Source organism: Euprymna scolopes, chromosome 24, assembly GCF_053919585.1.
Source record: "Euprymna scolopes isolate OS-2025 chromosome 24, ASM5391958v1, whole genome shotgun sequence".
Lineage (NCBI taxonomy): Eukaryota > Metazoa > Mollusca > Cephalopoda > Sepiida > Sepiolidae > Euprymna > Euprymna scolopes.
The window spans coordinates 94,577,493-94,590,052 of NC_136505.1; the positions used below are offsets into that span (position 1 = coordinate 94,577,493).

General features: G+C 33.3%; 1 protein-coding gene across 2 annotated transcripts in view; it reads left to right on the forward strand.

The window, feature by feature from the left end:
• LOC145246855 (protein timeless-like) overlaps nt 1–12,560 on the forward strand; it is a 199,072-nt gene that overhangs the window by 132,544 nt on the left and 53,968 nt on the right. For both annotated transcript variants that reach the window (XM_080108702.1, XM_080108703.1), the window contains exons 2-4: nt 1,970–2,093; nt 5,281–5,375; nt 7,464–7,525. In XM_080108702.1, the coding sequence (XP_079964828.1) occupies nt 1,970–2,093; nt 5,281–5,375; nt 7,464–7,525 (281 nt within the window). The remainder of the gene's footprint in view (nt 1–1,969; nt 2,094–5,280; nt 5,376–7,463; nt 7,526–12,560) is intronic.

Here is a 12,560-nt window from a genome sequence, read left to right on the forward strand (position 1 = left end):
CAAATTATGGGCGACTTTCTAAGTAAATAATAAAAAAAAAATGAGCTTCAAGGCGAAGCCACTATTAACTGTATTTATTGTTTGAAAAAAAAAGACAACAACAAATCTAAATTTATAAGCGATAAAAATAAACAGTAAAGTCATCTAGGGTTCATGGCCTAATGGTTAAGGCACTGGACTGTGGAAAACATGGTCTTAAGTTCGATCCCTAGAAACAGTCGAACTACGCTGATGAGAGGTAGTTACCTCGAAACACGCCTGTACGTAGATTACTGTTTTAAAAATAATATATATATATATATATATATATATATATATAAGCGTAAGTATTAAAGTTTAATTCTACAGATTAAAACATGCATAAAGATATACTCAAATTAAGAATTTATTGTTTGAAATGAGGAATGTATGGAAAAGAATTATATTTATTTCCTTAATGCATGGATTTTCAATGATGGTTCACATCATCAGAGGAAATGAAATGCAATTAGCAAAATTATCAGCTATGAATAATCATATATTTTGCTCACCAGCACATATATTGAAAAATTTATTTAAAAAAGTATTTTAAAGTCATAGATAAAGGATATCATACAGCCTGGGCAATCCAACGTTAAGACGAGTTTAATTATTTCCGGGATATTTCTGGCAGGTCAGACGAATAATAATCCAAAGGGAGAAGACAATAATTCACTTAATTATCTTATCTTATTAATGATATATCTGTGTGCTAGAACGTTTTCATATTAAATTATACACAATTATGCAGAATGTAGAAACTATGCATAAATAAAATTCAGCGTAATAGTTGAATGAAATCAATCATAAGAAACCATAAAAATTAACAAGTCATTTATGGACACTTGGTTTTTACAGGAATATGCAAATTAGTTAACCTTCATGTAGTCGCTGACATCCATGACTGAGTATATTAAGAAGTTCCCTTTTTATAATTTTTAAATAGAAAAAGTAGGCTTTTAATATCAATGTCAGAGCGAGAAAAAAAAACTCAACTTTATACATATACTAGACTACCCGTGACCCGTTGGGTCAGTATGTTATATTAGCTATGGAATTCATGTATGAGCGTGACACTTGTTACGTAAAGAAAACATTTTTTTGTGGCATAACAGAAACATTTCTATGAAAGTATATTAAAATGAAAAAAGAATATAGATAGATTTCTATCAGTCGTTCTGTTTATAATTGTTTATTTTTGAAAAAAACAAACAAACTTCCAGCCATTGAATTATAAGTGGTTTGCCATACTTATAGGTAAATATGCACTGAACAGATACCATAATACTAAATTAAAATTATGATATATCTTTTAATTCAAACGCAAAAACAAAAAACAATTTGGATGCTAAAAACGTACACAGTAAAACAATACGTTTTATTGCCGCATTGATTATTTATTTGTAACGCAAATTAAAAAAACATTTTCGGGGTTATTTATTTATGTTGGTATTGTAGAAGAAAATGTATGAATGTTTTTTAAGAAAGGTGTATTAAAAACTGGTGAATAAAAAAAAAAAAGGTGGTTGGTAAATCCCCGTTGTAAAATGCTCTTATGGTTGTCAACCGGTTAAAGTAGATTTATTTGTAAGAAAATTGCGTTAAAATAACTTAAACGTAATACGGAAATGAATGATGTAATAAAAAATGCAGAAAGTATTTATTTGGATAATTTAAATGCGAAAAAAAACCCAAAAAAACAATTGGGAAGCTGAAAACGTACACAACAAACAAACAATACATTTTATTAAGTTGTAAACCGGATGTTGGGTTACAACACTCGTTACAAGGTCATTTGAGTTTTATAATTGTATAGATATATTGTTTCCACTAAATTATACCAAGTTGTCTTCGTGAATATTAAACTGTTTTTAATCTGAAATATGTTTGCATTAAAAAAATGAAATTTCAGATCATGAAACCAATTTTCCCTTTCATTGTCTACTTTCAGAAAGTTGATCCGATCCTTGTCATCATGGAGTGGAACTTGATGAACGCAGACGGTATCCGAAACCTCCGATCCGGTCTCGGTTCCAACCTTGGTGAAGACTACATCATTGCTGACGAATGCGAAGGTAAGGACTGCAAAAAAAAAAAAAAAAAAAAATTCTAAAAACCTTTTTATGTATTTTGGTTGGTTGTTTTTGTTTTATGGCATATCAACCTTTTTCAGGTTATTTAATGCCGAATCTAGTTATTTTGAGGAACGATTTTTAATGGAGTATATATTTTTTTTTAAGTCAGATTCTATTTAACCCATAGTTGGGACCCTAACGGGTACTACCACTCCGCATCAGAGTGGACCTGGGAGCAATGGCAATTAAAGGGTGGCTCCACATTCCCCAAGGCCCGCAAGGTGGGGCCTCACCATCGGATATAGTTTTAGGTCATATCCAGGACCTCAGCAGCCTTTTTAGGACAATGTCCAGTTAACTGCATCATTTCTATACCACGAGTTCCCACCCATTTCATGCAAGGCTTTCAGTTTAATCTTCTTTTTATTTATTTTTAAATAAATCACGCCAGACAAAGTAACATTTTTCTCTTAATTAAAATATAATTTAACTGTGTGGAAGTTAATGGTTACTTTTTATATTAGTTCAGCTACAAATGTCTTTTCAATTCTATAAATTTGACTGAAAATAAAACCAGCATGCATAAGTTGCTATTGAGAAATAAGAAAGGAACAAACCAAGTTATGTGTTCATCAACGTTTTTGACGAAGGCCAGAGGAATAGTTGACCGAAACGTTGTGAAACAACAGCTAAGAAAGATGAGGATAATAGTCTGCAATAAATTAAGAAAGTAGGAAGGTATCCGTGGGACCAGCAAAGGTAAATTTAATAAGATCGCCGATTATTACGTTTTCACTAAGGCACATCCTCACATAGATACAAATAGAGAAATAACTCCAAAAAATAACGACACTTGACAAAGAACTCGAAATCACGATATTAATATGAAATAACCAACATTTATTTACGTGTCAAGAATATTAGTTTAAATTTTTCCAAATTGTTGATTCTGATTTATGAAAGTATGATAGGTTATGAAAAGGAAGGGTTATATATTTGGGTTGAATTTGGGGGTATCAAAACCAAAGCAAAATATGATGAAAGTAAAAATAAAAATAGATAAACCCCATGATTTATTATACCATACCTGTTCACACTGAAACACTTATCACAATATTCTGTGGATCTATATTAAAAAACCTTGTTAAACTTTGTGACATATTTCCATTCTATGGAGGTCAGGCGCGAACGAACACCCCATAATTTTATTATACCACATTTCTTCAAACTGAAACATAATTATCAAAGTATACTTACGCAGATAGATATGAAAAGTCTTTATTAAAGTTTGTACCTATTTCCATTCTATGGAAGCCAGGCGCAAACGCAGACCCCACAATTTTATTATACCATCCCTATTTAAGTTAAAACATACCTATCAAAGTATTCTTATGTACATCTATATCAAAAACACTTGTAAACGTTTTTTTTTTTTTTAATTTTTTATTTTTTATTCTCATACTTTGTGGACCAGGCGCGAACGCAGACCCCCACAATTTTAATGAACCACTGTTCTGCCAAATCAAACATACCCATTCCTGTGTCTCGATACATCTATCATTATATGCAATCAGTTTTTTAAAATAGTCAACCATATAGGAGCCTATTCGTGACCAGATACATACACACATTCAGCTTTATATTATAGATATATATATATACACACAAGGTGTCTTAAATAAGTTTCCAGATTTTTTTCATATGTGCACTTTTATTGATTTAGGGAATAACCAAAAGTCACAGGGAGCAAGCTTTGGATTATAGGGAGGGTGAGGAACTGTTTTGATGCCCATCCATCGCCTTGAGCCCCTAGAGAGGCATAGGCCATCTACAACTTTGTAGATGCTTTTGTAGTGACCGAGTTCTTTTTTCGGGGTGAGGGTATAGGCCCCACACCCAACCTTCCCAGAAGGTACATACAGCGCCTAGCTTTCCCAAATGGTCACCCATCTGGTATTGGCCAGGCTCAATGTTGCTTAACTTCGGTGATCTGGCGAGAATCTGTGTGTCAAGGTGATTGTGCCATACACGTTTTGATGCCCATCTTAGTCAAATAGTTTGTGACAAGAATGGATTTGTGGACTGGTGCATTGTCCTGGTGGAAATGCCACTGACCCAATTTGAAGAGCACTGGTCTCTTCTGACGGGATCTCATTCTGAACTTCCTTAAAACCTCAACACTGAATTTCTTGTTGACTGTCTGCTCAGCGGGAATCCAGTACATGTAGATCATGCCTGTCAAAAAAGGGATCATCTTAAGTTTCTGAGTGGATTTGCTCTGTCTGGCCTTCTTTGGTCTGGAAGAGCCAGCATGCTGCCATTAGAAACTCTTTCTCTTGAGCAGTAGATGCAGCTTTCATCACAGGTTACCAGAGCATCAAGAACTGAAGTCCAAATTGATCAGCTTGACCATCTTCCTGTTGTCATGACGACTTTCTTTCTGATCTTCTCTGAACACCCTTGAGACAAACTTTGTGCAAATCTTCCTCATTTTCAGTTCCTCATGAATAATAGTGTTCACAGTTCCCACACTGACATCAAACTGCACTTATTCTCTCTATAGACACATGACAGTCCTTATCTATGAAATTCTTTATTTGGCCAATCAACTCTAGTGTTCTGACTTCCTTACTCCTCTAATCATCTCCTACAGATTCCTACCTTCTTTGAATCTCTTAAACCATTCAAAAATTGATGCTTGATTCATGCAAGATGGTCCAAAATGTTTCTAATATCAATGTGAGTGCAATAAACAATTGAACTTATATAAGTGACCTTGTCTGTCTGTGAGGAAGGGTCTCTACCAAAATACTCTATCAGTTTTTGGTTTACAAGCTTGAAACTTGATATATAACAGATTTGAACGTGTAGAACAAACTCGATTCAATTTTTTAGCTGGTAAAAATAGCTGCTAATGGGTAACAATAAAAAAAATAGGAACTTAGCAGGAGTAAGTCGACTTAACATGTAGCCTCTACACATGTGTAAATGAAATTATTTAGAAAATTCTTATGACGTTTGAATTTGTTTAAAAACGAATTTGACTTGGCTAAAAACAAAACTTAATTTTTTTTACCCCAATTTTTTTTTTTTTTACAGGTAAAAATGTTATCGGCAATGCGTGAAAAAGTCAAGTTTTTACTTGTGCATTGTTTTTAGAATCATTTCGATTTTTCTTTCGTTTTAGATACTCTGAAAGAAATCATACACAAACTACAGGTTGAAGATTCACACCAACGGGATTTTAGACGACAGAAAACAGTGGCATTTATGATATATTCGGTAAGAATTCCATGAATGAATTTTTAAATCAATTCTAGTTTTATTATTTTATGTTTCATATTTGGTCAAGATTCCATCAATAATTTTCAATCAATCTTCGTTTTATTATTTTGTGTTTCATATTTGTACAAAACCAACTTTGAAATCTAGTGGGTGCTGCTTTTTATCTTTGTTGCTAATCTTATTCTACTCTATCATTATTTTCATGGCAGATGTTTGACTAAGCTTTAACCTACAATCCTCCCCCCCTGTAAAACATTCATAAAAACTCATTTAACTCAACCATATTGTCTTGAGAAAACCTATTTTTTAAGAGATGAGTGAAAAAGAATAAAAACACTGCTAAAACCAACTTTCTACCCCCCCCACCTTAAAGAGAAAGTATTTTTTAAGTAAAACCTGAAAAAAATATAAATCGTCAGAATCCACAGGAGCGCTACTAAAAGCAGTAAATATGGTTATAAATATAATTATAGTTATATATTGTATATTTATATTTAAATCAGTTTTTTTTTAAACTCAATGGAGTTAAAGTACATTTATTTGTAAGGAAAAAACGTTAACACAAGTTAAAACAAAAAAAATATTGTTGACTTTGTGAATGCTTTGAATAGCAGCAGTGGTTTTTAATATCAGACTTGAGTCAGGGCAGCCATAAAAGAGGTAAGCACACAAATGTTTTGAAACCGGAAGTCAGAAACAGGATGGACAGTTTAAACGCCCAAGTAAGTTGATCTGAGTTGTATAATTATACTAGCATTTCAGCCCGCCGTTGCCCGGGTGTTTGGAGGTGTATGTTGAGCAAAAAAAAAAAAACCGGTCAATTTTTTAAAAACTTTGACTCCTATTATGACCCCTTAACATTTATTGTTTTGGGCTCAAATCAAGTTAAGTTATATCCATGTCCAAGGAACCTATATCTAAAATTTCAAGTGTTTAGACTCAAAATTATCGGAGAAGTTTGGTAGAGTTCTCCAAGGTCAATTCGTTGAGCTTTAACCTCTTAACAGCTAAATTTCTGGCCGAAACCGATCACATAGATTTTCCTAAATCTCAGTACCCTGTATATCAAATTTTGAGTCTGTAGACTTAAAATTGACAGAGTTATTGCGTAGGGAAATGTACACAGACAGACAGGCACGTTCACTTTTATAGATATACTAGCGTTTCATCCCGGCGTTGCCTGGGTATGTTGAGCAAAAAAAAAAAAAAAGTGGTAGTAGGAAGGCAGGCTCGAACCCGTACCGCAAAGGAGGAAAAGAATGGGAAAAAAACCTGACGTCTATGCTGTTACGACCACTGCCAAACCGGAAGTAACATTTTTTAATATTAAGGCTAGACAATCGAAAGGAGAGGATTACTTTTAAAAATATCGGCGAAAAAAGCGACCCCCCCCCTGCAGAAAAATGCCCAGTTTAAGATGAGGATATTAATGTTTTAGCCAATTTTTTGATATTTGGTCGAACTTCAAAATGATACTGATCTTGAGAAAATCTGTCGCCTCTGTCGAAAGTGTTGGGCAGACATGCAAACATACATACATACATACATACATACATTTATATATTGGTAACTAAACCTATCACATAGATTTTCCCAAATCTCAGTACCTGTATATCAAATTTTGAGTCTGTAGACTTAAAATTGACAGTTATTGTGTAGGGAAATGTATACACACAGACAGACAGATACAGACGCGTTCACTTTTATAGATATATAGATATATAGATAGATTAACCTGCAAAATTTATTGTATGTTTTGCAAACCTCTTTCCTCTGAGAAGAATTGCATTTTTCGAAAGTTCATGGAATAAGGTCTTTCAAGTTTATTTGTACTCCTTGTCGGGTAATTAAAAATTTTGTATCTCTTTTTTTACAGGTTTTTAATGTTTTTTGGAAAATCTGAATTAATTTTCAATAAGAATTTTCTATTATATATATATATATATATATATATATAATTTAATATAGTTTAATAATTATTATAATATATATACATATATATATATAAATCTGTTTGAATGTAATTCTATTTTTCAATTAAATTTTAATTTTTATATAATAATTGTTATCTTTAAATTCTTTCAGGATATCATTCCAATATTAAATAGTCCAGAATTGACCGATGAAATTTTTGCTTTAATTCTAAAGTAAGTACCTAAGTTCATTTTCTTCACACGCGCTATCCAAACCATTTTAATCTTGCTTTCTGTGCGTGTTATCACAATTTCAGTCTTTTCCTGGGTCCAGGACAAGAACTCTTCTTGAATGGTGGTGTATCAAGTTTTGTGCTTGTACTTGAGGTAACATCATTTGGAGAAGGTACATCTTTCCTCGTGAAAGTCACTAATGCAGAGGTTCTCTACCGGGGGGGGGGGATAGAAAGTTATGAATTTGTATTACAAAAAATAATGAACAGAAACACCAAAAAATTATATAATCGCGAGTTAAATAATAGAAGTACCTGATAATTTAAAGAAACAGTTGCTCGTATAAACAAACCGATTGACTCCATGAATCAGCAGCGTTCCCACAGATAATGCTTTTGGTGTTCTTGTTTGTTATTTTTTATAATAAATTCAAAATTTTCTATTTATAAAACGTTTACTTTTCTTTATTTTTGTGATACGAATGTATAATACTAATTGTATTCAAAATCTAAAATCCTAAACGATACAAAGGTTCTTTTTGACCTTCTTGTTTTTTCTTTCACTTTATGATGACTTATGAATTTTTTTGTTTGGGAGTAGGTGGTAAATAGCGAAATGCATAAAGCTGACGCAGTCTAGATAAATCGCCAGGAAGTGCTGAAATGCTTAGCCAATGAAAACGCAGCAGCTGACAATTGACTAGTGCAATAAAAATATCTGGCGGAACCCCTATGTTTAATCCAGGGAGTGCCATTACAGCCATTTAATTATAAGTGGTTTGCCATACTTATAGGTAAATGTGCACTGAACAGATACCATAATACTTAAAGTTAAATTCAAATTTCGATGTATCTTTTTTAAATGAAATTGTTAGTTGAAAGTAACAGAATAGTTAAAAACACTCTCCCCATGTTAAGAATGGCTTTTTAAATAGAAAATGAAAATAAAATGTAACTTTTTTTCATTTATCTTAAACATTCATGACCCATTGGGTCAAATATTTAATTTATATGTTAATAATAAGGTCAATAAAACTAATTAAGACAATGCGGAAATGAACAATGTAAAAACAAAAAGCAGAAAGTATTAACAATTGTTTATTTGGATAATTTAAATGCGATAAAAAAAAAAACAATTGGGATGCTGAAAATGTACACAGTAAAACAATACTTTTTATTGTTGAGTTGATAATTTATTTATGCTCTTATGGGAAAATGCATGATTTAAAAAAAAAAAGCAGAAAGTATTAACAATTGTTTATTTGGATAATTTAAACGCGAAAAAAAATAAACAATTGGGATGCTGAAAACGTGCACAGTAAGACAATACATTTTATTGTCGAGTTAATTATTTACGTTGTTATGGTTTACGTTTGTGTACACCTGCGCAACTGGAAGTCGTAAACCAGATGTTGGGTTACAACACCTGTTACAAGGTCATTTGAGTTTTATAATTATATAGATTAAAGATGTTGCTGTGGAATTATCACAGGTCCTGCTAGTTAAAATGAATAAGTTTATATATTTGTTTTTGATGAGCAGACGACAATGTGAAAGGGTTAATGTCTTATGTTTCTCAGTTTTTTCATTTTAATTTAAAATTCCTAGAAATTAAGCTCCCCTCCTCCTTGGGGTTAACACTTGAATATTAAAGTTCTTCTGAATCAGCAAAGAAGTTCAGAACATAATTTTCCTTTCCTCAATCAAGCATTTAAATGTTATTGTATATCTTGCTTGTGATTTTGATTTTACTGGATTTCAGGACAATAATTCATCTAGTCTGGTGGAGTGTCCAGCTTCATGTTATTACTTGAAGTAACATCACTTGAAGGTGCACCATTCCTTGTAAAAGCTAATGTGGGTTAGCCATAGAAAGAAATCTTATTTGGGCTGCGAATACTATGTGAATTTGAATATTTGGTCAGGGTTTACTTCTAGGGAAACATATTCTCCTGTACAGAGAGAACTCAGACACTTTAGCTTTAGACAGAAGAAATCTACCACGGATTGTGCATTACAGTTCTTGTCAGCAGGAGCTGCGGATTCATCCTGCTTTCTAAGAGCACATTTCAATACTGCATGCTTAATATATTTTTCCTCAAACTTTACATATTTTATACGGCATAATCACATCGACACACTGGTTCCCATTTGATCACTGCAGTTAAGCAACATTGAACATGGTCATTACTAAATGGGTGACCATTTGGGACTTTTAGGTGCTGTATGTGCTCTCCGCTTATCTCGGCATTATTTCCAGTCGTCTTGAACTGCTCCTTGCCACTGGAGTAAAACAGTGCCGATTCAGGAGAGGTGTGGTTGAGGATTGTGCAACCTTTGCCTCACAGTTACACGCGTAACTGCCTTTTGTCTTTCGAGACTGAACAGAGACATTAACATACATATTTACTAGTGATGGGACAATTCGGATATATTTCACAATTCGGATATATTTCACAATTCGGATATATTTCACAATTCGGATATATTTCACAATTCGGATATATTTCACAATTCGGATATGTTTCACAATTCGGATATGTTTCACAATTCGGATATGTTTCACAATTCGGATATGTTTCACAATTCGGATATGTTTCACAATTCGGATATGTTTCACAATTCGGATATGTTTCACAATTCCAATATATTTCACAATTCCGATATATTTCACAATTCGGATATGTTTCACAATTCCAATATGTTTCACAATTCCAATATGTTTCACAATTCCAATACAATTACCGAATCTTCTTAATTACCGATCTGGATACAATTACGGATTTGATTTCAATTCTTAAAAAAAATTTTTTTTTAAGTTTTATTTTTTATCATAATTTTACAAAACCCATGGAATATGTACATATATTTTAGCAAACATGAGAAATGTATTTATGGTTGTGAGATGGATGAGCTATAGATTTTACTTTTACATAAGTTTTAAAATCAATTTTTCAGCATTAGCAATGGAGAATGGTCACTATTCCTCGTAAAGCCATAGCGAAGAGATTTGGGCCTCGAATACCATGTGATTTTTAATATTTAGTCAGGGGTCATTTGTAGTTAAAAGTATTCTAATACTATGTTATTCTGAAAAAAAAACCCTCTGTACAGAGAAACCATAGACACTCAATGATAGTATCTAGTAGGTATTTAAGTTCTCTCCAGTTAATTTTTTTTTACACGAGAAAAGAAAAAAAAAACAACTATATATTTGAAATAGAACGTTACGGTATATCTACAATAAGACTTATCACAATTAACCTTAATAGACACTCTGTTGTTTACAAAGAGAAGATTGGTTTAAAAATAGGAGTCAGAAAAACATTTATTATTCATTTACATATGTTATAGTATCTGTGGTCTCTTGATCTTATTGGATTCCAGGACAAGAATTTATCTAGTCTGGTGGAGTATCCAGCTTTGTGCTCTTACTTGAGGTAACATCACTTGGAGAAGGTGCACCATTACTCATAAAAACTAATGTGGATTAGCCATAGAAAGGAGATCTTATTTCTCAAACCAAAAACCGATTTTATTTATCTTCAAAATCGGGTGTCTAATTTGTGTATGTTCACCCAAACTTTTAAGTGAGATTTTTCTTTTTATTCTGAGAATTCTCTAAGCGTTCATAGATCTTAAAGTGTATGATTACTTTTAATATTAAAAACATATTGGTATTTTTTTACGACCTGCCCCAGTGTAGTATAAACACCCTCAACCTCCCGATGTTAAGAACGGCTTTTGAGGTTGGGGGAGGGGGGTGTTTATTCCGAACGCCGTTATTAACATGGGGAAGTTTGGCGGTTTATAATACACTGGGGCGCGTCGTAAAAATTTACCAAAATATTAATACTATGTGATTTTAAATATTTACAATTTATCTAGTCTGGTGGAGTATCCTGCTTCGTCCTATTACTTGAGGTAACATCACTTGGGGAAGGTGCACCATTAATCGTAAAAGCTAATGTGGGTTAGCCATAGAAAGGAGATCTTATTTGGGGGTTTACTTCTAGGGAAAAGTATCCTCATGCCAGGTTGCCTTGACAAACCCATCTATAAAGAGACCTAAGACACTCGAGGATAGTGTATGCTTATGATTATGTGTACGGTTTTTGAGAAATGTAGGTTTTAGCTTTCCCAATGTCCAGCAGCTGAACGAGGAAAGCTGGTGTAAAGCAGATATTAGCTCTGTCGTGGGCTTTGGCTCAAACTCTTTATTGAAGGAAAAATCCGTCTTTTTATGCATCTAAATTCAGAGAAATGTACATCTGATTAGCTTAAGATGTTTTTACAAGGTGGAACAATAAAATTGTCGCCCTAAAGAAAACAACACTACAGCTTTTTTTTTTTTTAAATTTTTATTGAAAAAAATCAATTCAGGTAACTTGATTATGTAGTAGAGCTGACATCTATTGAATATAGTTCTCTTCAACCTCAATCACTGCCTCAATACCGGTCTGGAACTGGGAGCATGCCTATTCCACAAAAGCCGGCAGGAGCTTGGCAAATACTCGGCTGATGGCAGCAATTAGGCTGGCTTTGGTGTTGTGGGAGGTCATGTTGGTGATGTTCTTAACGTATGACCGAACAAAGTGGTTTAAGGTCGGGAGAAAGAGGGAAGGGTCAGTGAGAGAAGGGTTCAAAGTCGTAGTACTCCTTTTGAAGCCAACGTGTGTCAACATGATTGTGCCGTATATATTACTAGCTTGGATGCCCGGCGTTGCCCGGGTGTTTGGAGGTGTGTTGAGCAAAAAAAAAAAAACAACAAAAAGTGGTAATAGGTAAGCAGGCTCGAATCCGTACTGCAAAGGAGGAAAAGAATATGAAAAATGGTAATTAACTTTTGCTTGGGTGGAGGATATTGGCATAAAGACAAAATAAAAAAATAAAAAAAAAGATAGAGAGGTGGGATCGAACTCGAAAACGTAGGGTAATTAGTTTTCTTCGCTAACCATTTGGCCAAAGAGGATAGTGAATTCAATGAGTTGGTAATTAAGTTCATCATAGGAGTCGCTGCGCATGTGCAGAAATAA